The sequence below is a fragment of the Pygocentrus nattereri genome, chromosome 19, assembly GCF_015220715.1.
Source record: "Pygocentrus nattereri isolate fPygNat1 chromosome 19, fPygNat1.pri, whole genome shotgun sequence".
Lineage (NCBI taxonomy): Eukaryota > Metazoa > Chordata > Actinopteri > Characiformes > Serrasalmidae > Pygocentrus > Pygocentrus nattereri.
Genome location: NC_051229.1, coordinates 27,556,541 through 27,583,098, shown reverse-complemented (window position 1 = coordinate 27,583,098; position 26,558 = coordinate 27,556,541). Strand labels below are relative to the sequence as shown.

Sequence of the window (26,558 nt, the reverse complement as noted above, 5' to 3'; positions counted from 1 at the left end):
TTAACCTCAGCAGTGAGTTTATCACAATATACATTAGAATAAAGTCAGATTCATAATTCAAATCAACAGAAAAACAATAAAAAGTAACAAGAATTATATATATATATATATATATATATATATATATATATATATATATATATATATATATATATAAAACATCATTATTAATTAATATTCTATAAATTCTGTTTATTCAAATAACACTTTTCTCAGCAAATAAACACAAACTACACAAATAGATTTTGCACAGTACTGTAGCTACTACTTTTTCAGGGAAAGTAGCTAAATTGTAGTTATCTACAAAGTTTGGGAAAGTAGCTACAAACTTCTTCAGTAGCTATCCCAACCCTGCCGCTGACCTGCCCGTCGCCAGAAGCAGTGAGAAAGAGTTGAAATTTGATAGCCTGTTTGAATGAGGCGCAATCTACCAACGTGCACTCTGTGATCGATGTACTGGGGACCCCGACTTACAAGGTGTCCAGCAGAATCGATGCAGGATCTTAAGCTGGGTAAGTCCAACTCTGAGATCCCAACACATTCTGAGAACTCCTAATCCACTATTCGTCCCTTAGTGACAAGTTTAAATCCTGAGCCGTTACAGCCCTGCTACCAGATCTCAAGAGGCGAGAACAATAACGGGGCACTTCATGACCTCTAACATAAACACCTCAGACAACCATCCTGCCTGTGGTGGACCTGGACCACACAACTTCTTCAGCAAATGCTGTAACCAGCAGTATCACCAGCACGGCCATAGTACGGCTGTGGTGTTGAGCAGTATGATACTGACGTACGAGACTCACTCTCTCAGGGTGGTCTGCGAAGTGTGTGTGTGAGCAGCATGACCACCAATTCATCCCTTTAATGAAGGGTAATTCTGTCCTGAGCTCTAACTATAAAGCCTTTCCACCAGCAGCCCAGCAGCTGAGGACGCCGCATACACACACAAAGGAACTTTTCACCTTTCACCCTTAATGGACCCATTGGTCTCTGACCTGCTTTTCTAAAACCACCACTCTTACAGCGCTGAAAAGAGCAAAGTCTTGAGTAAGTCACTTAGTAAGTGCAGTAACTACACACACATGAAGAATTGATGGTATATTCATTGACATGTTCAACAGTGCTGTAAAACTTCATTCCAGTCACATAACCATCTTGAAACATTCAATAAATATATCTATTACTGAGTAGCCAGCATGTTAACAATGAATGGAAATTACAAATACATTCAAATCTACTCAAATCATCCAAATTATCTCCAATATCAAGATGAAAACAGGGGTGTGCATGAATAATTATTCCTATTTATTATTGCATAACACACGTCACACTCTCAGCATGCTCACCTTATGAATATTTAGTGAAACAGGTAATGTATAAGAATGTGAGCCTGAACTGTATTATTCATGGATCTCTTCATGAATGCAGCATGGATGGCGTCAAAATATAAAAATTGATATTACTATCATGATTTCGATCTACTATTGTGCCCCTTTATGAGTGGAAAATAGAGACATGTTACTAATGTTTATTCTAAGTCAGCGGTTCCCAAACGTTTACAGTCCCGTATCACTTCCGTCATTAAACTTCCGACACTTCATAGACAATGGGATTGTTTTTCAGCGGTTGGTCTAGAACCCTTAGTTCCAGTGAAGGGGAATCTTAATGCTTCTTTGGGGAAGAACCTTTTCTGTTCCTGCATGACTGAGATCCCGTGCACAAAGCAGCTCCATAAAGACACGACAGGGTGAGTTTGGTGTGGATGAGCTTGACCGACTGTCACAGAGCCCTGACCACAACCTCACCCAACATCTTTTGTAGCTGCAAACGGGGACCAAATCCATATTAATGCCTATGGATTAAGAATGGGATTCATAAAGTATCTCCAGTAAGTGCAGTAATGCGTAGGTCCCAATACTTTTGTCCCTATAGCATATGTGGAAAAATCAATATATTTTAATATTATAATTCAAAGGAGACACAAGAGGTTAAGCAGATGCACCTTCATCCTTCATTTGTGTGTGTGTGTGTGTGTGTGTGTGGGTATACTCTCAGTGTCTGTTCTACAAAACCATAACAGGCAACTCTGGCCAGCCTGTCCAGATCACTGTAATTATCACTGTAATTACCCTCTAGATAATTTATTATAATTGTACAGTCTCATAGTGTATTTTCAAAGGCTTTTTAATGGAGTTGCTCATATACATTTCACGAGTCGAGTCTCTCTCAAGAATTTGACCTCATTTTTGCTGCAAGCACTGTACATACACAACCCACCACTAAAACGCACAAGGCATGCACAGTGATGTCGGAGTCATATCTCTATCATATCCACAGTCCCAGTGGAGCCTCAAACCTCTGGAGTGTGAGTCCAAATTAAATCTCAAATTTCAGAGGAGCAAACATGAGTCTCAAATCTCTAAAATGTGAGTCCGATTTGAGTCTCAAGCCTCTGGAGCGCGAGTCTGAGTTGAGTCTCAAGTCTCTCAGGTGCAGGTCTGAGTGGCACTCGAGTCTCTGGGTGTGACCAAGAATCTTGAGTTTCTGACGTGTGAGTCAGAGTCAAGTTTCTGGGGTTCAGAGTTGAATCTCAAGTCTCTGAAGGGCGAGTCCAAGTCCTAGCCAAGTCTCGAGTCTCTGTGGTGCAAGTCCATGTCGACTGTTGAGTTTCTAAGGTGCAAGGCTATCAGGTCTGGAGTCTCAAGCCTTTGAGGAGATCCAGAACATCTGACCTCAAGTCTTTAGTTGAAAATTTTAGCCGTGTTATTCGCTGCATGCATTGGACACGAGAAATCCCTTACAAAAGAAACAGGGATGCACAAAATCCATTCTGTAAATGCAGGTATTTACTTTAAAGACTACATAAATATTTCATGGCGTATTTATTGTGCCTCCTTGCTTCAAGGCAGAAGACCATAAAAAGCTTCTGAAATCCGTCCCTGTTGATGGTGTTTATTAGCTCCGGCTTTTTAGTCATTTTGTAAGCAATCTTTGCTGTTACCAAATACATGGCTGACTGCGAGGCACCTGCCCCTGGGAACTCGCCTGGGGGCTCAGAGTGGAATTATATATCAGCGTCACAGTATTTGCGGTGAATTCTGTGATCTTTATAAAAGACTCACCAATGACTGTTTTACAGCTTTGCATGCGACTTTCAATCTATATCACATAGCGCCCCCTTGTGTAGAACTTTATACCAAGGGAAATTTAGCAAACAGCTTTATCTACATTAGCCTAACAGACTGAAAGGTGTCTAAATTCTTAATGACAGTTTACCGATTCATAGTTATCAACCCTAAATGAAATATTTTACATTTTCAGACACCGGACTAGAGCTACAAACAGTGCAGCGAGGGGTTAACGTTCCTGATTCATCCAAAACTGTTACAATAACCACATTTTTTAACAGTTTACCTCAGCAGTGAGTGACATAAAAACAATAAAAAGTAACAAGAATTTCTTGGGTCCATATTTTTCCTGGACACCTTCACAGCCGCCACAGAGACTCGTTAATATCATCAATTACATCATGAGCTCAATTTACTGAGCACTGATATATATATATATATATATATATATATATATATATACACACACAACCCCAATTCCAATGAAGTTGGGACATTGTGTAAAACATAAATAAAAACAGAATAAGATGATCTGCAAATCCTTTTCAACCTATATTCAATTGACTACACTACAAAGATGAGATATTTAATGTTCAAACGGATAAACTTCATTGTTTTTTGCAAATATTCACTCATTTTGAATTTGATGCCTACAATACGTATATATATATAATATGTATATGTATATATGTATACACACACACACACACATATATATATATATATATATATATATATGTGTGTGTGTATATATATATATATATATATATATATATATATATATATATATATATATATATATATATATCTTGGGTGCCTAAGACTTTCGTACAGTACTGTATATTTTGAAGCTTGAGCACTAAATTTAAGCTCAGGCTCCAGTCCTTGCAGGTCAAAAACTGCAGATTTAAAGGCACCCGATTCAGCTCATCAGCTAATTAACAAAGCCTTCGTGAACTGAAGATGAGGGTAAAGGCTGACCTGCTGTAGACTTTAACTTACTTTTACTTAGAAGTTCTAAAAACACGTCGCTCTACACGGAGCAAGCCACTGAAAAATTCCTTAGTCTGCTGTAGCTGTACTGTGACTTCTTCTGGAAAGATCTGAGTTTGAAGATGGTTCTGAAAGTGACTGAAAAAGCCAAACAGTTACTTTGTTAATCTTTTCTAGCGAAGGAAGAACATGAGAGAGACGAGAAACTGATTAACAAGAGACTCAAACAGTGGCTCACAGTGTTAAACCAACAGGCCTTAATTCCGGTGCTTTACATCAATCTTCTATATGTGAATTTCCATCCATCCATCCATCCATCCATCCATCCATCCATCCATCCATCCATCCATCCATCCATCCATCCATCCATCCATCCATCCATCCATCCATCCATCCATCCATCCATCCATCCATCCATCCATCCATCCATCCAGTAGGCTCACTGCCCCCTAGTGTGTGTGTGCTCACTAGTGTGTATGTGGTGTTTCACTTCATGGATGGGTTAAATGCTGAGGTGAAATTTCCCCTTTGTGGGACTAATAAGGACTAATAAATCACTTAATCTAAATCTAACTCATAATGAAAGTCTAGTATTTAGACCCCTGTAAAATCTGCATTGCATCATACAGAAGGTCATTACCCCTTACAGCTGACACTTTAACATCTAAATCTAACAGAGAAAAGACCAAAGACTTTGAGGAATCTTCACTCTTACAGTGAAATTTTCCACTTCATGCTCAAATTGCTTCAGGAGAGTTCTGTATTATCGAAAACTTTCAAGGTGCTGTTTGCTTTTTTCTCTAGGCACATCATCAAGACATCCAGAGAATTATTGGATCAGAGGATCGACAGGAGACCATGACGACGAGGAGAAGAAGAAAAGAAAGACACAAAAACACAGCATTTACCACAATTCAGAGATTCCATTCACGCAGCAGATAAACGCTCGTGTGCCGAGACAACGAGGACACGTCCGTGGGAAAATGTAACGTTTCTTTACATCTCTTTAAATTCCATGAATGAAGGGACACACATGCTCCTCCTCGGGCTTCGTCAAAACACAATTCGTTATCAGAAAGTCCATGCACGTCTTTCATTTCTCCTGCTTTGCCTCCTCAATAGGCATTCTTCTCCGCAGCCTTCTTCATCTGTGTCTTCCTCACACATGCATCACTCCGTCTCTCCCTCTGTCCCTGACCTTTATCTTCCACTTTTCATTCTCATTCACTTTATGTTCTCTGACATTCCACAAGTTCTCCATCATCTCGTCATCTTTCGCCTCACTCTTTTGTCACTCACTGACTTGTCGTCTTGCGCTCTCAAAAAAGATGTTAGTAATTAAAAAAAAAAATCTCTACATAGAACCATGAACATTCAAAGAACCCTTTGCATGATTAAAGGGTTCTTTGCATTGTGAAAGTGTTCTTCAGATTGATGGAGAACATGCTGGAACCTTTTTTTTGAATAGGGCTCCATATAGCACCAAAGGTTCTTCTATTGTTACAATGTCAAGCCTGCGCTCTCAAAAAAGATGTTAGTAATTAAAAAAAAATCTCTACATAGAACCATGAACATTCAAAGAACCCTTTGCATGATTAAAGGGTTCTTTGCATTGTGAAAGTGTTCTTCAGATTGATGAAGAACATGCTGGAACCTTTTTTTTTAATAGGGCTCCATATAGCACCAAAGGTTCTTCTATTGTTACAATGTCAAGCCTGTATGAATGGAAGAACCCTTTTTGGTGCTATAGAGAAGCCTTTCTACATAAAACCACACAAAACACACTTTCCATCAATCTGAAGAACCACTTCACCATGCAAAGAACCCTTTAATCATGAAAAGGGTTCTTTGAGTGTTAATCATTCTATATAGAACTGTTTTCCTTACTAAAGAACCCTTGAAGAACCATTTTTAAGTGTACCTTATTGACTAGACGAGTGTCTGGTGCTTCATTTGCAGTCATACTGATGCTGAGAATTCACACAGGGCAGAGAATTGATAGACTGATGGCTTGAAACGGTCGACGAGGCAGTGGAATAAACTCTAGAATGAATCTCAGTGTGTCTCAATTAAGGGGCTGCATCCTTCGAAGGGCGCGGTCCGTGTTCCCTGAAGGCTGCTTAGACTCGCGAAGGCTAAACTGAAATTAAACGGTCGGCTCTACTTCCGGTTCGAGTCACAGTACCGCTGCTCCAGCTTTTACCATTACATTTGTATCTTCAGCTATTCGACTGGGTTTAAACCCAATACCTGCATTCAAAAGTGTCTCCTCAGTCGCCGCTTGCTCCTCTGCTGATGCCGTCATGTTCTCGAATCCTCACCGGCACACAGTGAACATCGGGATATGTTGGCTGGCAACGGACACACCCGTTGGATCCTTTGTTGCCATGGAAAAGAATGACACATTTCTTGGCCGCCTTCGAAATGGGAACGAAATGCTGTGATGCAATCGACCTTCAAATGCCTCAGAAGGACCCAGCTCCTGAATTGGGTCACAGCTTGAATCTGCCCACTCCCTCAAACATTTTTCTAAGTTTATGTTTCACAACTTTTTGCCTTACTGATTTAATTACTGATTTAATGTTTAATGGTTTAATAAGCAATAATTTGTGCAGTTAATCACGAGTAAAACACATTTTGCTCAAAGTCAACTCAAAGGTTTATTGTTTTCTATTTAAAACGTCATTTTCATCCTGTGAACAACTCTGGGTGCTTCAGACTTCTCCGTGACTGCAGCGTCTGACTCTTATCCAGCTCATGGATTCGTGTTACGTCAGCGGCTCTCAAGGGGAACTAGTTTTTGTTAGTTGAACCACAGATGTCCCGTCATCCAGTGCTTACATTATGGATACTACTGATACTGCTAAAATCGCTGCTTGTAAATGGTACTTCAAACCCATGATGGGCCCTTTTCATAAGAAACAGAAGCGTGTAAACACTGAGTGAAACAAGTTCCGCCACTGCCTTTCGGACAGATGTTAACCTCAGAAATACTGGCGTTGGGATCACCACAGAAACTTGTATCACTTCATCTTTGTCATATTTGCCAAGATTGGAATTTGAGGATGAGTCCAGAGCTATTAGAGAACCAAACACAGAACAACGTGGGGGTCCAAATTAAATAAATGCTTTGTGGAAAAATTCCTTCATTGCAATCAGAGCACAGTAACATCAGCCGAAGTCTACAGAGAGATGAATCAATGGAGGTGAAAATAACAATAACCACAAAGCCTAGATGATCCATGTAAGCTGGAGATGATGAAACAGCTCGCTGACAATAAACTAGTTAAAGTGGCGAAAGGCCAAACACACACACATCCCGGCAGGGGGTGCCGAGTCGTCAGGGTCTCAGCTGGTTTTTCTTACTCATCATTGTCATTAGTTTTGCATCACCTGCAACAGGAACTCTGCTCCTCCATCTCCTCCGTTTACCCTCCCTTATATTTGCTTCTCACTCATTTCTGTCTCTCACCTGCAATCTTGCTCCCTCACCTCATCTTCTCTTCTCCCTCCCAAACCTGTCAACTCTTCTCTTGCCTCATCTGCTCCGTCCCTCACCTCCTTTCTTTTCTCCTTCCGTTCCTCCCTTGCTCATCTCCTCCATCCCTCGTCTCCTCCTTCATCTCTTGCCGCTCTCATCTTTTTTCTCTTCTCTCTCTCACCACTTTGTCCTTCCGTCTCCGCCTTCACCTCTTTTTTTCTGCTGCTCACTCACCTCTTCTCCACCTATCACCTCCTCATCTCATCTCTCCCTCATCTCCTCCCTCCCCTCTTCTCCGTCCTTTTCTCATCTCATCTCTTCCTTCACCGCCTCTTTTCCCTCTTGCCACTTTTCTTTCTTCATCTCTTCTTCTCCCTTTCACCTCTTCCCTTCTTTCACCTCCTCTCTGATCCTTCCTCAGCTCTTCTCTTGATGCTCACCTTTTTTTAACTTGTCTCACCACCCTCACCTACGTTTCTCCGCCCTCACTTTCTCCAGTCTCACCTTCATCCTTCCTTTTCTTTCACCTCTTCTCCCCATTCTTCCCCTCCTCAATCTCTCACCTCCTCGTCGATCTTCTCCTCACTGGCCTCCACTCGTCTCTCTTGGAGGTAGCGCTGTGTTTTCTCCAGCTGGTAGTTGATGAGCTCCTCTATAGCGTCTCGCTCCTCCTTGTCCACGTACTCCTGCACGGCTTTGCCCATGCCCTGCTCCGTCAGCAGGGACAGCTGCATGTTCTGCGCACACAGTAATCCATACAGATTACACACAGATCCGGCATCAATGAAACACACACTGACCGACAAAAATACAACACCGTACAAAAGTCCGACCAACAATGGAAAGACTTAATGAAACATTCCTGATTAATAATCAATAAAATAAATATAAACAAACTTGAGCATTTAGAGATCTCCTAAAAGGTAACACTGGGGAGCAGCTACAGACACATGCATTCGGAATATCACCTCTGAAGAGGACAAACTCAATGAACTTTTGAACTCAAATAAAAGAAACTGTACAAACTGTAGGAAGGGAATTGTTGGATGACAGTATAAATTACCTCTTCATGGATCACCACCTTATGTGGAGACGTGGTGGAGAGGTATGTGTGCTTGAATGATCCTAGGAGCTATGTTGTCTGGAGCAAAGCTCCTGGTAGGGACTCCCATGGCAAACTGGTCCTAGGTGACAGGCCAGACAAAGTGTGATCCATAAACACCCCTATGAAACCAAAAAGGAAGGACTTGTGTACCCTGCCCGGATCAGGGTTACTGGGGCCCCACCCTGGAGCCAGCCCTGGGGGAGGGGCTCGCCAGCGAGCGTCTGGTGGCCGGGCATTCACTCATGGTGCCCGGCCGGGCCCAGCCCAAAGGAGCTAGATGAGTCCCCCCTCCCATCGACCCACCACCAATGGGAGGGGCAGTAGTAGGGGTGTGGTGCATTGTGGATCGGGCAGTGTCCGAAGGCGTGGGCCTTGGCGTTCTGATCCTCGGTTGCTGAAACTGGCTTTTGGAACTTGGAACGTTACCTCACTGGAGGGGAAGGAGCCTGAGTTGGTGCGCGAGGTTGAGAGGTACCGGCTAGAGTCGGGCTCACCTCAACACACAGCTTGGGCTCTGGGTCCAATCTCCTTGAGAGGGACTGGATTTTTTTCTTTTCTGGAGTTGCCCATGGTGAGAGGCGGCATGCAGGTGTGGGCTTTCTCATAGCCCCTCGACTCGGCGCCTGTATGTTGGGGTTTTCCCCGGTGGACGAGAGGGTAGCTTCCCTACGCCTTCGGGTTGGGGAACGGGTCCTGACTGTTGTCTGTGCTTATGCACCGAACAGCAGTTCAGAATACCCAGCCTTCATAGAGTCCTTGGGAGGGGTGGTTGAAAGTGCTCCTCCTGGAGACTCGATTGTCCTACTGGGGGACTTCAACGCTCACGTGGGCAATGACAGTAAGACCTGGAGGTGTGTGATTGGGAGGAATGGCCTCTCTGATCTGAACCCGAGTGGCGTTCAGTTTTTGGACTTCTGTGCAAACCAGTTTGTCCATAACGAACACCATGTTTGAACACAAGGATGTCCATAAGTGCACATGGCACCAGGACACCCTAGGCCGCAGTTCAATGATTGACTTTGTAGTCGTGTCAGCGGACTTGCGGCCATGTGTATTGGACACTCGGGTAAAGAGAGGAGCTGAGCTGTCAACTGATCACCACCTGGTGGTGAGTTGGATCAGGTGGTGGGGGAAGATGCCGGTCAGACCAGGCAAACCCAAACGTATAGTGAGGGTTTGCTGGGAACATCTGGCAGAAGAACCTGTCAGATTGATCTTCAACTCACACCTCCGTCAGAACTTTGACCAGATACCGGGGGAGGTGGGGGACATTGACTCAGAATGGGCCATGTTCCGCTCCTCCATTGTTGAAGCGGCTGACTGTAGCTGTGGTCGCAAGGTAGTTGGTGCCTGTCGGGGCGGTAATCCTCGAACCCGGTGGTGGACACCCCAGGTGAGAGATGCCGTCAAGCTGAATAAGGAGTCCTACCGGACATGGTTGGCCTGTAGGACACCAGAGGCAGCTGGCAGGTATCGACAGGCCAAGCGATCTGCGGCTTCAGTCATTGCCAAGGCAAAAACCCGGGTGTGGGAAAAGTTCGGTGAGGCCTTGGAAAGTGACTTTAAGTCGGCTCCGAAAAGATTCTGGCAAACCGTCAGGCGACTCAGAAGGGGAAAGCAGTGTGCCACTAGCACTGTTTATAGTGGAGATGGTGTGCTGCTGACTTCGACTGAAGACGTCATTGGGCGGTGGAAGGAATACTTTGAGGACCTTCTCAATCCCACCAACACGTTCTCCAGTGAGGAGGCAGAGTCTGGGGACACGGGAATAGGCTCGTCCATTACTGAGGCCGAAGTCGCTAAGGTAGTTAAAAAGCTCCTTGGCGGCAGGGCTCCAGGGGTGGATGAGATCCGTCCCGAGTTCCTCAAGGCTCTGGATGTTGTGGGGCTGTCTTGGCTGACACGCCTTTTCAACATTGCGTGGACATCGGGGGTGGTGCCACTGGATTGGCAGACTGGGGTGGTGGTGCCTCTTTTTAAAAAGGGGGACCAGAGGGTGTGTTCCAACTACAGGGGAATCACACTCCTCAGCCTCCCTGGCAAGGTCTATGCAGGGGTATTGGAGAAGAGAGTCCGGCTCATAGTCGAACCTCGGATTCAGGAGGAGCAGTGCGGGTTCCGCCCTGGTCATGGAACACTGGACCAACTCTTTACCCTCTCCAGGATTCTGGAGGGTTCATGGGAGTTTGCCCAACCAGTCCACATGTGCTTTGTGGATTTGGAGAAGGCATTCGACTGTGTTCCCCAGGGTATTCTGTGGGAGGTGCTTCGGGAGTACGGGGTACATGGCTCTTTGCTACGAGCCATTCAGGCCCTGTACAAACAAAGCAGGAGTTTGGTTCGCATGGCCGGCAGTAAGTCAGACTTGTTCCCAGTGAGAGTTGGACTCCGTCAGGGCTGCCCTTTGTCACCGATTCTATTCATAATTTTTATGGATAGAATTTCTAGGCGCAGTCAGGCGATGGAGGGTGTCCGGTTTGGTGACCTCAGGGTCACATCGCTGCTGTTTGCAGATGATGTGGTCCTATTGGGGACATCAGGCCGTGAAATTCAGCTTTCACTGGATCGGAATGCAGCCGAGTGTGAAGCGGCCGGGATGAGGATCAGTACCTCCAATCCGAGGCCATGGTTCTCACGCGGGAAAGGGTGGAGAGCCTCTGGGTCAGGGATGAGCTCCTGCCTCAAGTGGAGGAGTTTAAGTATCTCGGGGTCTTGTTCACGAGTGATGGTACAAGGGAGCGGGAGATTGACAGGTGGATTGGTGCTGGGTCAGCAGTGATGCGGGCTCTTTACCGGTCTGCTGTGGTGAAGAAAGAGCTGAGCCATAAGGCAAGGCTCTCGATTTACTGGTCGATCTACGTTCCCACCCTCACCTATGGTCATGAGCTTTGGGTAATGACCGAAAGAACGAGATCGCGAATACAAGCGGCCGAAATGAGTTTCCTCCGCAGGGTGGCTGGACTCTCCCTTAGAGATAGGGTGAGAAGTTCGGTCATCCGGGAGGGACTCAAAGTAGAGCCGCTGCTTCTCCACGTCGAGAGGAGCCAGTTGAGGTGGTTCGGGCATCTGGTTAGGATGCCTCCTGGACGCCTCCCTTGGGAGGTGTCACAGGCAAGTCCACTGGGGAGGAGACCCCAGGGAAGACCCAGGACACGCTGGCGTGACTATATCGCCCAGCTGGCCTGGGAGCGCCTCGGAATCCCTCCCAGGGAGCTGGTGGAAGTGGCTGGGGAAAGGGAGGTCTGGGCCTCATTGCTCAGGATGCTGCCCCCGCGACCCGAACCCTGGATAAGCGGAAGATGATGGATGGATGGATGAATGGATGGACAGTATAAACTACAGCTGGAGTGAAAACTAAAAAAGGGGAATTCTGTTAGATGACAGATTACAGCTACAGTGAACTCCTGAAGCTGTAGAAGATGACCCTCAGAGGTTAGAACAGCCTGCCACAACCAGGTCAGAATGTTTTTTTTATGAGCTTTTGGTTTTAAGGGTTGCCAAAAAGGTCTTGGAAACAATGGGGACTAAGATGGTACGGAATTGTGTAAAAAGGGGTGGTGTGATTACTTCATCGCCCCAAAGGGCAATAAAAAGGGACGCCTCGAGATGATGTTGGAATTGTGGTTGTCTGAGAACCATCTTGCCACTTAAAGCTCAATAAAGCGAAGGCTTGTTCCTTCTTTCCACAAAGACTCAGTGACTGAAGTCGTTTATTCTTTTATTATTATTATCGTTTTTTTTATTCCTTTCTTAATTCAGGTTTAAATCCCAGTTGTGCCATGTGCAGCCCATTGAAAAGCCAACAGATTTGGCCGTTGTAAACCTCTGTAAGGGCAAATGTACTGATATACTGTATTTATATATTTTAACTAGGTTTTCATCAGTTACTTCATCTGTTCATCACTACTTTTCATACACTGTCAGCTATGTGATAGATAGATAGACAGACAGACAGCCAGAAAGACAGACAGCTTATTTGATGGGGGCAGTTTTGGTGGCCTTGCATGGCTGTTATTGTCACTGCCTTAGCAGAAGCCTGTAACGAGAACTTCCAGCTGAAAGCGGAAATGTGAAAATTCCTTGCTCATTCCGTCTCATCCTTCACCTCCTCTCTTCACACCCTCACCACTTCTGTTCTGCTATCTCCTCCGTCTGCCCTCCCTTATATTCTCTAAAATCTCCCATCCCTCGTCCTCTGTGTCCTCACCTCATCTTCCTCAGCTCCCCTCCATCACCTCTTTTCTTTTCCCCTTTCCTTTTCTCCCTCGCTCATCTCCTTTCCTCCATCCTGCGCCTCTTCCTTCATCTCCTGTGCTGCTCTCACCTTTTTTTTCTCTTCCCTGTCTCTCTACACTTTGTTCTTCAGTCTTCTCCTCCTTCACCTCCCCTTTCCCTCCCTTTCTTCTGCTACTCACTCAACTCTTCTGCATCTATCACCTCCACCAGTTTTGGTGGTCTTGCATGGTTTTTATGAGCCTCATTTTCTCTGTATCTTTTAAACAGTTTATGATGCCTAGTTCTAAAACTAGTTCTTTTCTTTTGGCTTTCTTTTGGATTCATCTTATACCTAATCTCCTCAGAAAGAACAGCTGGTACTTAATGACCATTTAATATAATAACGGGTGACCTCTGACCACAATACTGTACAAACTTCACACAAATTTCATGGCAACACACTGTGTCGTAACGTAATGCATTATATTCTGTTTAATTTACACTCAGACACTTAATTGCTTAGCAACAGGAATCAAAAAGAAAGGGGTTCAAAGTAATTTTCAGTACAAAAGCCACCCACGGAATATACAGCTGTTATCACCGTTTATAAATAATTAGTATAATGTTGTCCATTGTGGAGCACTGAGAAAAACATGATGAATCAAATTTCTTTCCATTTTTTAACTGATTCATGTATCAGGAACAGGTGGCCAACAAGAACAGCAGTGTGTCCATGTGTGTCCTAATGAGCTCTGTCCAGCAAGCAACACAATAATACAGCCTACACAAAACTGAGGGCTACAACAGGCTGTGCACTTCTTCTGCATTGATTAAACTGCACTGTTCCTGTAACCAACAAGCATGAATAACACCAATAAAATTAGCTGCGCTTGGATTCCTTAAATTCCTCATTCCTGACTCTTTTTGGCACAATAACCCTTTATATCATTTCACTCTAAAGGCCGTGGACGGCTGTGATTTAGTGATTTGTCATTTCAGATTCTTAGATATTTTGTTTTTCATCAAAATATTCCACTTTTTAATTTGCATCAAAAAAGTTTGAAGTGTTTTTTTTAGTTCAGTTAGACAGCAGCAATGAGATGGAGGACAATTCAGGATGTAAATCTTTTATATTCTCTCTATAGCACTTTCATTGTTATTTTAACTGCTTTACTGAACATACAGCCAAGCACAAGCCCCAACCTGAGTGAAGTAATAACAGGAGAACATAAATCTTCTTCAGTATTGATGACTTTGAGCGTTTGACACCAAGTTGTTTCAAATTCTAAAGACTGTTCAAAGCTTTTTGGAGCAAAAACTACTCATAAAGTAATTTTCGCACTAAACGCTGCTACATTTTGACATTTATTATTATATGACAAAAACGTAAACAGTTCATGAAATGCCTGCAGTGTAACGATGGGCAACTGAACGTTCTTGTTCGAACATGCTCGAAAACAAGTTGCATGAGATATTTTAACCAGGTTTTCACTCTAACCGTAGTACTGAGACAGCACTGGTTCGTGTTGTCAGTGGTTCAGTGCTGATGACTTCTAAGTCGGCCTCCCAGGCACAGTTTTAGAATGGTTTAAAATCATATGCAGTTAATACAAAGCTCATCGTTTCACTGGGAAATAATTAAAAAAATGTAAGATTCCTTTTGGCGTCCCACAAGGTTCAGTTTTAGGGCCACTGCTTTTCTCTTTGCTCATGTTATCTTCAGGCGACTTCATTAGGAAACCACTTTCACAGCTATGCTGACGATACGCATTTATACATTTCCATTCCTTGTGATGATCAAGACTCTGTAGACAGACTGACCAGCTGTGTGTCAGCTATTACTCAGTGGACATCACAAAGTTTTCTAATAAATCACGAAAAACTGAAATTCTGAATGCTGGTACAAAAACTCAGACAAAGCTGCTTTATGAGAAGCTCAGATCTTTAGCTTCATAAACAAACCTGAAGTAGGAAGCCTGGGTGTGATCTTAGACTCCGAGCTCTGTTTTATCTGCATGTAAACACAGTCACTAAAGTAGCTTCTAATCTTTGAGAAATTTCACTAAAGTTCAGTCTTTTCTCTCTCAGAGCAGCGCAGAGAAACTTGTTCATCCGTTTGTTACAGCAGAGTTGATCACTGTAATGATCTTCTTACTGGACTTCCTAAGAAAACAATACATCCTTTACAACTCGCACACAACACATCAGCATCCTGACAAAAACAAGACAGAGAGATCAGATCAGTCCCGCTTTAAAAGAGCTGCACTGGCTGCCTGTATCATTCAGGGTAGATTTTAAGGTTCTGCTACTAGTTTTTAAGGCTCTAAATGACCTTGAAGCACCACTTACATCACAGAGTGTGTGTCTGTTTGTGTTGCAACATGGACACGCAGGTACTGACCTTCTGCAAACACATTCAAACAACACACAGAAAACGTGGTTAGACTCTTTCAGTTACTCTGCTTCTAAACCGTGGAGCTCAGTTCACCTTTTATTAGACAACCAAACTCAGTGTCTCTTTAATTTAGCACTCAATAAATATTCTACATGCCGTTCATTCATCTTCTTAATTGGATCTGTCACTTTCTTACATGATTTTCAATTAATACACATGGTTTCTTCTATTGCTGTTGAATTTTATCACCTGTTTGTGAAGCTCTCTGAGCTGCCATGAATGTGAAAAGTGCTCTATAAATAAAAGACAGTATTAATCTGCTCAGTGTAGGAGTTTGCATTCAGTCTCACACCACACGTCTTGCCTTGCTTTCAATGACATCACACTCGCTCTGGCCTGCGCCCTCCCACACAGTGGCAAACATCTGGCTGCACTGTCTGCTGCTCCAGGTGCCATGAAAAACACTGAGCTTGCATGATTACATTTATTTTAAAAAATTCATCATTTTAAATTTTGGAAGATAGAATTGGGGCAATAGTCTGAAAACACAATATTTTTCCATACTTTTTTCTTTTTCCATAGTCATCCAGACCAGGAAATTACTAAGAGTACTTTACCAAACCTTTCTGTATCGTGTAGGAACCCAACGTTATCAGCCCCCGGGCGACTAACCAGTTGTTTTTTCAAGATTTATTTATTTTTAAACCCAATTTTCTCCCCCAGTCTCCAATTCCACCCCCTAGGTAGAACTCCCAGAATCACTTGGAGGGTGAAGGCTAGCAGGTTTCCTCTGAGACCAGAGAATCTCTGTTGCATCTTTTTGAAGATGCTCATGTAACGTTATTGGACAGCCGAATGTGCTTGGACGAAGCCCCAGATGTCTGCTAACAGACGCATTGAGTGAAGGGTGGGGACGGGGTGGGGGGCATCTTTCCCACCCAGAGAGCAAGGCCAATTGTGCTCTCTAGGAATGTGGTTTCCTCAGAGCTGTACTGGCTGTATAATCCGTCTGCATCAACATTTTAATCTTTAATAAAATGCTCATATCATTCCGGCAGCACGAGCTGCTGATAACAGAGCAATTAGAAACAGTGACGATATGCTTTTGACTCTAGCAGATGGATCGCATCAGCAACCTGCTAAATTCAAATTGGTCAACGACACATTGAGAAGCAGATATCAAGTAAGGTTGGTTATTATTGCTTTAACACTAATGATGTAGTCATTAAACAACAAGGCACAAATGTTTGATAAGTCCCTATCTGGAACTTTTTTTGGTGTTCTGTGAAGTCTTTATAACATCATAAATGTTTAATTAGTCTTGTTCATTTTAGAAATTTTCTCTCCAGTCTAAGCCATTTCCAACTCCCACTCACTGTCTGAATCTCCGCTGTTCCACAGCAGTAAGTGTGAGCAGCAGTATCACTAAAAGTAATGAAGCCATAAGTTTAATAACATTTCCCAATATTGCTGCTGTAGCATTACGTTTTTTCAAAATCAAGCAGCTTTTTTAGCTGTGAAGCACTTTTATACACCGACAAACACGACATCATCTGAAATCTCAATGCCCAAGAGCCCACTTGGGGGCTCCTGCAAACAATAATGACCAAATTTGAACAGCTGTTTTAACTGGTGGCGGAACTTTACTGGCCGAAAAAGTGACAAAAATGAACAAATTTTAACCTTATGGTTGATCGAATCTTGATTTTTTCAATAACTCATAATTTGTAAAGGAGTGCATCATTTTCTCCTCCAATCACGGCTTAGCAACCATTCCACTGTCCACTGATACCATGGCAGTCAAGTTTTCAAGGTTTTTTATTTTTTATTTTTGTATGAAATAAGTTTCCCTGTGAATGTACTTTAGATTCTATGCTTCAGAAACACAGAAGATGTGCTGGAGGGATCTTAAAAAGCAAGGCATTTCAACAGACTGGAGGACGACCATTTTCAATGCAGAAATAAAAATGTGACCAAGCAAAGTTGCTGCAACTTTGTGAGCAGTGATCTTCAAACTGTCTACTTCAACTGTAACATAAGGTACACTATGTTTCTAAAAGTCTTCACTCCCCCAGGCAAATTATTGAATTCAAGTGTTCCAGTCACGTCCATGACCACAGGTGTATAAAGCCGAGCCCCTAGGCCTGCGTGAGTCTGGGTTTGGCGGTTGCCAGGAGACGGTACTTGTCTGTCTGCACTGTGCCGAGTGTAAAGTTTGGTGGAGGGGGGATTATGGTGTGGGGGTGTTTTTCAGGAGTTGGGCTCGGCCCATAGTTCCAGTGAAAGGAGCTTTTAAAGCTTCAGCACCAAGAGATTTTGGACAATTTCCTGCTCCCAACTTTGTGGGAACAGTTTGGGGACGGCCCCTTCCTGTTCCAACATGACTGAGCACCAGTGCACAAAGCAGGTCCATAAAGACGTGGATGAGCCAGTTTGGTGTGTAAGAACTTGACTGGCCTGCACACAGTCCTGACCTCAACCCCATAGAACACCTTTGGGATGAATTAGAGCGGAGACTGTGAGCCAGGCCTTCTCGCCCAACATCAGTGTCTGACCTCACAAATGCGCTTCTGGAAGAACGGTCAAAAATTCCCATAAACACTCCTAACCCTTGTGGAAATCTTATGGATTAAGAATGGGATGTCACTCAATTTCATATGCGTGTGAAGGCAGATATATATAAATATATATATATATATATATATATTTTTTTTTTTTTTTTCAGATGCCTTTATAGTGGCGATGTGCTCAACACTATGGCTAGAAAGCTGCTATTATTGCTCTGCACAGCCCTCATGTAACCTGCTGTGATATTTAAAAAAAAATAAATCCCTGACCACCAAAAACAGGTAGCCAGGTAGAGGTCCATCAAACATTTGTGTGCAATGGCCAATAACGTAATGATCCAACCATCTAGCGAGGGTTTCCATGCTCCCGTTCACACAATGTTATGCTTGCAGGAGAGGAATGACCTCCTCACATACACTTAAAACCAAATAAGAAACTAACAGTCACCTCTTAGTCTTCCCTATAATGAAATTCACTTCAACAAGTTCAGTCCTCACCGTTCTCTGCACAAAAATAATGCCAGGGACTAAATCTCAACAGCAGCAAAGGATGCGATCATCGAAACAACAAGAGCGAAACAACGCATACCTCAGCGTGAAGGTCAGAGAGATTCCATGCGAAACCTTGAAGTCAAGCACACTTTAAAAACCTGAATCACTCTCATCAGAGCTGTTCTACTTCAGCAGCCGCGTGGTTTCTGCTGCAGGACAGAGCTCACAGTCAAACGTGACCAGGACATTTTCATGGAGCAATAAAGAGAGAAATAAAAGACAGAAGAAAAGAGAGAAAGGTAGAAAAAAAGGATGCACATGTTATGGAACTCTTAAGATACTACAGGTCTATCTAATGGGTTCTAAGTTCTTTCACTGTTTAGATTAAAACATACAGTTTATAGTTCATTTTTATGTCAGTGGAAGTTACTGATACTCCTGTCTTTCACATCTGTTTGCGCTTCTTAACTGTGGCATTATCAGTAAGTTTAATATACAAATGTTTTTTATTATTTAATCGAATTATTCAAGCAAATGTCTTAAAGAAGCTTTTCATATCACTGTGTAACTTCTAGTCCTGTCAGCAAGAATGCTGATCTCTGTATACCATTCTAGTTTATTCCTTTGTTGTTTGTTAGTTTAGACTAACTTTATGAGAATATAAACAGCACATTAGAGTTTCACTATTTCTTCAAATTCTATGTTGTTCTTGTAGTTTCACACTTTTCATCATTAAACCTGCCAATTACAGCACGCTGCCTGTTCCTTGGAGGACTAGGTGATGAGAGTTTACCCGACTGTTAAAATCAACAAAATAACACTCTGAGTACCCCGGCGGAGAACAGCACAGCCTAAATGAGTATTTTGGGCTGATGCCCGGAAAATTTTTCTTTTACATATCTGCCAATGATAATATGTTAACATTTATAAAATGCAGAAACTGAGACTACATCTACTTTGATTTGTATCACAGAGAAATATATAATGTATAAGGTTATAAATGCAGTAAAATGCAGATGTTTCACCACAGTAACCCAGCCATTTCACTTTGATTCACAAACCAAATAAACACAGCAAACGGAAACAGAACCAACGTTATGCCACACTAAGCTTTTCAGTGGATTTAAGCTTCAGACTTTTCAGGCCTTCTCTTCACTCAAGCTTTTTAAAAGAGCCCCTGAGCCGAGAGCGGACGAGAGCTCGTCATGAGGACATCCACACACATTTTCCATCAATCTGAAGAATCCCTTCATCATGCAAAGAGTCTTTTAATCATGCAAAAGGTTATTTGAGGGCTCATGGTTCTACATAGAACCATTTTCTTTACTAAAGAACCCTTGAAGCACCTTCCTTTTTAAGAGTTTAACATTTCAAGCGTGTAAAATAATCAAGTTACACATTCTTCACTCTTTCATGCTGCGGGACAGTGAATGATGTAGTAAGAGCTTTAATTCAAAGCCTGTGACATTAAGAGATGGATGGCTTAGCCTGTTAGCTAGCTGATCAGCCCAGCTCTAGTTTAAAAACAAGTGGTCAGTTCAGAGTTTGAATAAAATCAAGTTCTTACTTCGTCTGTACATTCAGTGGGCTCCATCCGAGCCTCACCACAGCTAGGACTGCATGATATTAAGGTGAAGTGCGATGTCCGATAAAGCTGTCAGACATCACGATGACTATATGAGAAGCGATAAATTAATATTCGCCACTCAGTGTTCGGGCCCGCCTTCAGGCAGGCTCTTGCAGCCACCGTTGGGACCCAGGGGGCGCATGCCACACAGTTTTAGAATTGTCATTTAATGCCTAATATCGTGAAACTGTGACCATCATACCACGAAATAAACCCCTCCCTACATACACACATAGACTCTGTTCACCTTTTCAGCAGTCTGGAAGTATTCCTTGACGAGATCCTCCACTCGTAACTGTAGAACCTCCGAAGATGGTCGAGAGAGGAGCATATCAAAGTCTATAGCCTCCTCTGCAACACACACGCACACACACACACACACACACACACACACACACACCCCAATGAGAGCTCTCGCTCTTCATTAACACATTCAGGCGGTTTAATAAAATACTTCAACAGCTCTGCACCAGTAAGAAAATGTGAGGGAAAGAAAAAAAAAAACAAAACATGGACCGTTTGTGCTGTATGAATATTCATCAGGCGTCAGAAAAGACTATATGTGGGCATTTTATTCAAGAAACAATCAAGTCAACATTAATTCAGTTTAATATACATTCAAGTCTTTGTAGTTATATGTTAGTGTACACAGCTTGAGAGGGTGTGTGTGTACTTTGTGCCTGTGTGTACACAATGTGTGTTTGTGAGCGTGTACGATATACTTTGTATGCACTTTGTGCACTTAGAAATTTTAGAAACTTAGAAAACTCAGAAAACTTAGAAAAACTTTAAACTTAGAAAATGAATGCAATGTGTGGGTGCGTAAGCTGGATAAGTACTTTATGAGTGTGCGTGTGACTTGTTTGTGCATGCAATGTGTGTATGAGTACTTTGTGTGCATGTTTGTGCTGGTGTGTGAGTACTGGGTTTGTGCTGGTGTGTGAGTACTGTGTTCGCGCTGGTGTGTGAGTACTGGGTTTGCGCTGGTGTGTGAGTACTGGGTTTGCGCTGGTGTGTGAGTACTGGGTTCGCGCTGGTGTGTGAGTACTGGGTTCGCGCTGGTGTGTGAGTACTGGGTTTGTGCTGGTGTGTGAGTACTGGGTTTGTGCTGGTGTGTGAGTACTGGGTTGTGCTGGTGTGTGAGTACTGGGGTTGTGCTGGTGTGTGAGTACTGGGTTTGTGCTGGTGTGTGAGTACTGGATTTGTGCTGGTGTGTGAGTACTGGGTTTGCGCTGGTGTGTGAGTACTGGGTTTGTGCTGGTGTGTGAGTACTGGGTTGTGCTGGTGTGTGAGTACTGGGTTGTGCTGGTGTGTGAGTACTGGGTTTGTGCTGGTGTGTGAGTACTGGATTTGTGCTGGTGTGTGAGTACTGGGTTTGCGCTGGTGTGTGAGTACTGGGTTTGCGCTGGTGTGTCAGTACTGGGTTTGCGCTGGTGTGTGAGTACTGGGTTTGCGCTGGTGTGTGAGTACTGGGTTTGCGCTGATGTGTGAGTACTGGGTTTGCGCTGGTGTGTGAGTACTGGGTTTGTGCTGGTGTGTGAGTACTGGGTTTGCGCTGGTGTGTGAGTACTGGGTTTGTGCTGGTGCGTGAGTACTGGGTTTGCGCTGGTGTGTGAGTACTGGGTTTGCGCTGGTGTGTGAGTACTGTGTTTGTGTAGGTGTGTATGCACATGTGTAGGTGTGTATGCACAGTATTCATGCGTGTGTGTATGCTTTGTGTTTATGTAGGTAAGTCTTACCTTTAACGTTGTCTTTGGATTCTCTGTGTCTGGTGAAATGCAGGATGTCTTTGGGATTCGCAACTCGATCCACAAACTTCTGACTGAACCGCATCGTAGTAAACGGCTCAAAACCTCCACTATAGTCCACCTACAGAGAGAGAGAGAGAGAGAGAGAGAAAGCTCAGACAGCACTATTACGACATAAGTCACTGTGAACCTGCACCAGAAGAAGCTCAGGAGTGCACGTTTTCAGTAACTATTAAAACGACAGGAGAAGTAATTTTTAAAATGTTGGGTTACTTAATATTACATTAATTATTATGTCCTATTATCATTCACAGTCAATGACTGTATTTCCATGCAAAGATTTGTGCCAATCCAATTGAATACATTCTGATTACATATAAAGATTGAGGTGTTTCTTCTCACTCTACTCGATCTGACGGAAAATATCTGTTTACATGCTCACTACAAGTAATCCGATCCAAAATAATGCACATATGTGGAGAACCACTTAGTGTAGATGTTAACAACCGGCATCATGTGAGTCCAGTCTGAGTGAGATGAGCAGCAGTGAGCGGTGCTTGTGTTTTTAATTGCTTTAAACAGACGTCAGACTCAGGAAAACGTCCTTCACATGTCCTTATTAAAGAAGGCTGAGAGGAAGACGTCACGTTCATAAGCTGGATGTCAGTCCCACCGCCGTCCTGAACTTCTCCTCTGCAGACCAGTTTCTGCTCCGCCGTGTTGGACGGTATAAACTCTCACTGTGACGCGACGCACATTCAGAACTGACTTAAACTTTCCAATTGGGAATGTAATCGGATACATGCATTTACACTGATATTATTCTTCTATTTAACTGATTATTTGCAGGATTACGCACCTCGTTCAATCAGGTAGAAACTGTATTCTGTATGTCCTACATATATTTCAAATGAGCTATTAGACGGGTTATTAATGGATTATCAGGCTGCATGTAAACGTGGCTAATAAAAAAAAACAAAAAACTTTTTTTTATTAAATTTAGGAAGGGTGGGCGGTATAATCAATAACTGTGATTATTAACAGAAAAAAAAATATTATTAACAGAAAAAAACATTTTGTCTGTTCAAAAACATTCTTCTTAAATAGGAGATATGCTGCTATTTATTTTTTGATATTACTCAGGCCTAACTGATTTGTACCCACGTGTATTCTGGTGAGCAGTTTCTCAGTGTTAGCAGAGTTTGGGATCACTTGGATTGTGAAAAGCAGAAAATTCAAGCAACTTCTAAGACTGAACTTTGGAGGTTTGGAAAAAAATTCCCACAGATTTCTTCAAAAAACTGAAACAAAGTCTCTGTGTAAGCTGTAATTAAGGCAAAGCACGGACACACTAAATACAAAAACCTGTATATTTAGTTATTGCAGCTTCTGTGCAATTTTCTGTTAAATATATATTCTGCCAAGTCACTGCGCCTGTTTAACTAGCTTTCCTAGCACTGCTGATGATATGTACGCACTCGTAGTCTGATGAGAGGTTTCTCTGGCATCAGTGGATTCCCCAGTCTGTCTCTCTCCGCCTCCTCCAACATCTCCTCCACCTGAGACACAAAAACAAACATCCAAATAAACAACAAGCATCTAAAATAAATAAACAAACTGGACAAATCTCTCTTCAGTGGAGTAAAGCAGGGTGAGTCACCTCTTCTGGTTCTCACTGCCACTTTAGATACTTTATCCAAATCGCAGAGAACACAGAGGGAGTATGAACTCCTCTTTTATTGGTTGAAGAACGTACTTGGAGAGTTTCTCCAACAAGCCTGACCTTTCATCATCTGCATGCCTCTCAGCACTTTTTGTTTGATGAGGAACAGGAACAGCACTTATGTGCCTGAAGCATCATCTGACCCACTGGGCAGAAACAATGGGATTTATCTCATCAGCCTCTGTTTGTTTGCAGCAGGACACTAACATTACTGCTACTGAGAGCTGATTGATTGGTGGGCAGAGCAGCTCTCTGGATGTTCGCACTCTCTGGCATCATGAACACACATGAGGCATGGTTTTAAACACCTAGAACTTGAGCTTAAAAGCTCTTAAAAATATAACAGCAATGTTAAAATGTTTAATGCTGCTCTGTGTTCAGGAAACGAATGTATTCTTTATAGTAAACATGTTTAAGCATTTATAAAATATATATGCTTTTGCTCAAATGCTCCATCTTAATCCATTCATTTTGGACTCGCATTTGGGAGCGCCCCCTAGTGTTTGAGAAACCTGGAAGACTTTACAGCCAGGAAATTCTCTTCTGTACAAGTTAGCTGGGAAACCATTTGTTGATGTTTAAGTGAACAAAGCAAACAAACACATCAAAACAGCTACTAAACATTAGTATGTGATAAGTGTGTACGTGCAACTCTTTCTGACTTGCACACATGTATATATACACCCGCAAGGTATATAACCCCCTTCCTCCTGACACGGTATAAAAACAAGTGTTTGGTATTAGTAACACAAAGCTAACAGAGGCGGCGTTTCCAGGGTTACGGATGTTCCCAGGCTTGCAGGTGAGTTTGGAATTGAACAGATTTAATGAGTGCTTCAGTGTCTAATGAAAAAAACATGCAGTTAAATGCACTAAAATGTCCTGATGTATGTCCCTCATCTCTGAACACAGGTGCTTTGAGCTTCCTGAGCACAGGAAAACACTGTTATCATTACAGTAGCTGGGTTTTTAAAGGCCGAGGTGAAAAAGCCATCCGTAATCAGTACAGGATTATTGTCCTGACTTCCAGAGAATGGACATGTCCTGGACTTTCTGTGGCAAATATGGCAATAAAATTACCAGAGTGAATGAAGATGTACACTGTATGATCTTTCTATCACTGCTGTCGGAACAAAACCTTGTATGTCCATTTTTATCGTCTTTCAGTTTTTGACAGTCTGACCAAATGCCTGCTGCCCTATACACTGTGTGTAACTTTTCTGATGAATGGACCAAAAGAAACTTACATTAAAAGTAAAGTAAGTTTTTTTTTTCTTTCTCCTGTAAAGTTGCCATCTTGGAGATACGAGGTTTTGTTCCAGTAGTGGTACATGAATCAGACTCCTTTCTGCTCGTTTATGTTAATGAGCTGTTGAGCGCTGTGTGAAAGCCTGATCACCGCTGTGTGACTGGAACTTGACAGCACATTACAGTGAAGTAGAAAAGTCCTTCAGTGAGTTCTGTGCATATGAACTGGAGGTTTATTTTGAAGTGTACATGTACATACAGTATAGAGAATCACATATATAATACATAAACGACACGTCATTATTACACATACAGCACAGTGCAAAAATCAGAAACCAGCCAAAGCTGTCAGTAAGCGCTACTAGAACGACTGTGCAAGACCTGCCTGACCACCAAAACTGTGTGTGGCAGGCTTTACTGTGGCATTACTGAAATCAGGGAGTAGCCAAAGAAAATCTGGAAGGATAAGGAAGTTTCTGGTGCTCTTTATTTGAACAATGGGATGGATAGACCACTCTAAAGTCCAGACCTCCCTGAATGTGCTTGGGGTCACTCGGATCATGAGAAACAGAAAACGCAACCAATTTCCAAGGTCGAACCTTAGAAGGGTGAAAATATATCCCTGCAGAAAATTGACAGCCAGTCTTCTAAAAAGAATGGAAGCTGTAATAAAGACAGAGTGGACACAGTAAAGGCCGGAGAAAATGATAACATAAAGTCATTGAGGCTTTTGAGTAATGTTATGCTTTTAAAAGATTAAGATATGTTTTCTGCTTTTTTTCTTGACCCTGAAAAATGAGCAATTTATGCCTAATGAGTGTTTTGCCTGGAAATGTAATTAATGAAAGGATGGTCTCTGAGTTTTGCACAGTATTTAAATATCTATATTTACTACTATTACTACTAACAATAATGATAATAAATCCCCTATGTATTATGTATGCTGATTATGCATAAGACACTGGATTAGAGGACACTTGGTACATACACATAAATCCAGGTGTGCCAAGCTTGAAATATCACACTATAAAAGACTCAAGGCTGAAATTAAATGGCAAAAATTATGGTGAAATTAAAATATAAATACAAATAGAAAATGCCTTGTATTCACACATTTAAAATGTAATGCAGCAAAAGCTTTCTTGATCTCTGCTATCTGAACAATACTAGACAAAAATCAGCAGAGTACCTTGACCTCAGCAAGTGTGTGGAGTGTGGCCAGCTGCTGAGGGTCAATGAAAACAGGATTGTGCTGTAAAACTCAGGTTTTTAAACTCCATTTAGGTGTTTTCAATAAATACACAGTGTACAGTTGTGAGCACAGGTTTTTGTGACTTGCCCTATCCACTGCCTCTTCTACTTTCACACCAACCATCTCCATGTCCACCTTCACTACATCCATAAACCTTCTCTGAGGTCTACCTCTTCTCCTTCTACCCGGCAGCTCCATCTCCAACATTCTTTGCCCAATATATCCACTATTCCTCCTCAACACATGTCCAAACCATCTGAACCTGGCCTCTCTGGATTTATCTCCAAACTGCTCCACCTTCACTGTCCCTCTGATCTGCTCATTTCTAATCTTGTCCATCCTTGTCACTCCCAACGAAAATCTCAGCATCTTCATCTCCGCCACCTCCAGCTCAGCCTCCTGTCTTTTAGACAGAGCCACAGTCTACAAACCATACATCATAACAGGATGCACTACTGTCTTGTAAACCTTCCCTTTCACTCTTGCTGCTATCCTTCTGTCACACATCAGCCCTGACACCCGTCTCCACCCACTCCATCCTGCCTGCACCCTCTTCTTCACCTCTTTTCTACACTGTCCAT

The 26,558-nt window shown here is 42.7% G+C and overlaps 1 protein-coding gene across 2 annotated transcripts in view; it reads right to left on the bottom strand.

The window, feature by feature from the left end:
- The window catches only part of mre11a (MRE11 homolog A, double strand break repair nuclease), a 106,433-nt gene that overhangs the window by 29,777 nt on the left and 50,098 nt on the right, over positions 1 to 26,558 (bottom strand). For both annotated transcript variants that reach the window (XM_037530938.1, XM_037530939.1), the window contains exons 10-13: positions 23,233 to 23,313; positions 21,746 to 21,875; positions 20,254 to 20,357; positions 8,169 to 8,342 (exon numbers count right to left, since the gene is read on the bottom strand). In XM_037530938.1, coding sequence (XP_037386835.1) covers positions 8,169 to 8,342; positions 20,254 to 20,357; positions 21,746 to 21,875; positions 23,233 to 23,313 — 489 coding nt within the window. The remainder of the gene's footprint in view (positions 1 to 8,168; positions 8,343 to 20,253; positions 20,358 to 21,745; positions 21,876 to 23,232; positions 23,314 to 26,558) is intronic.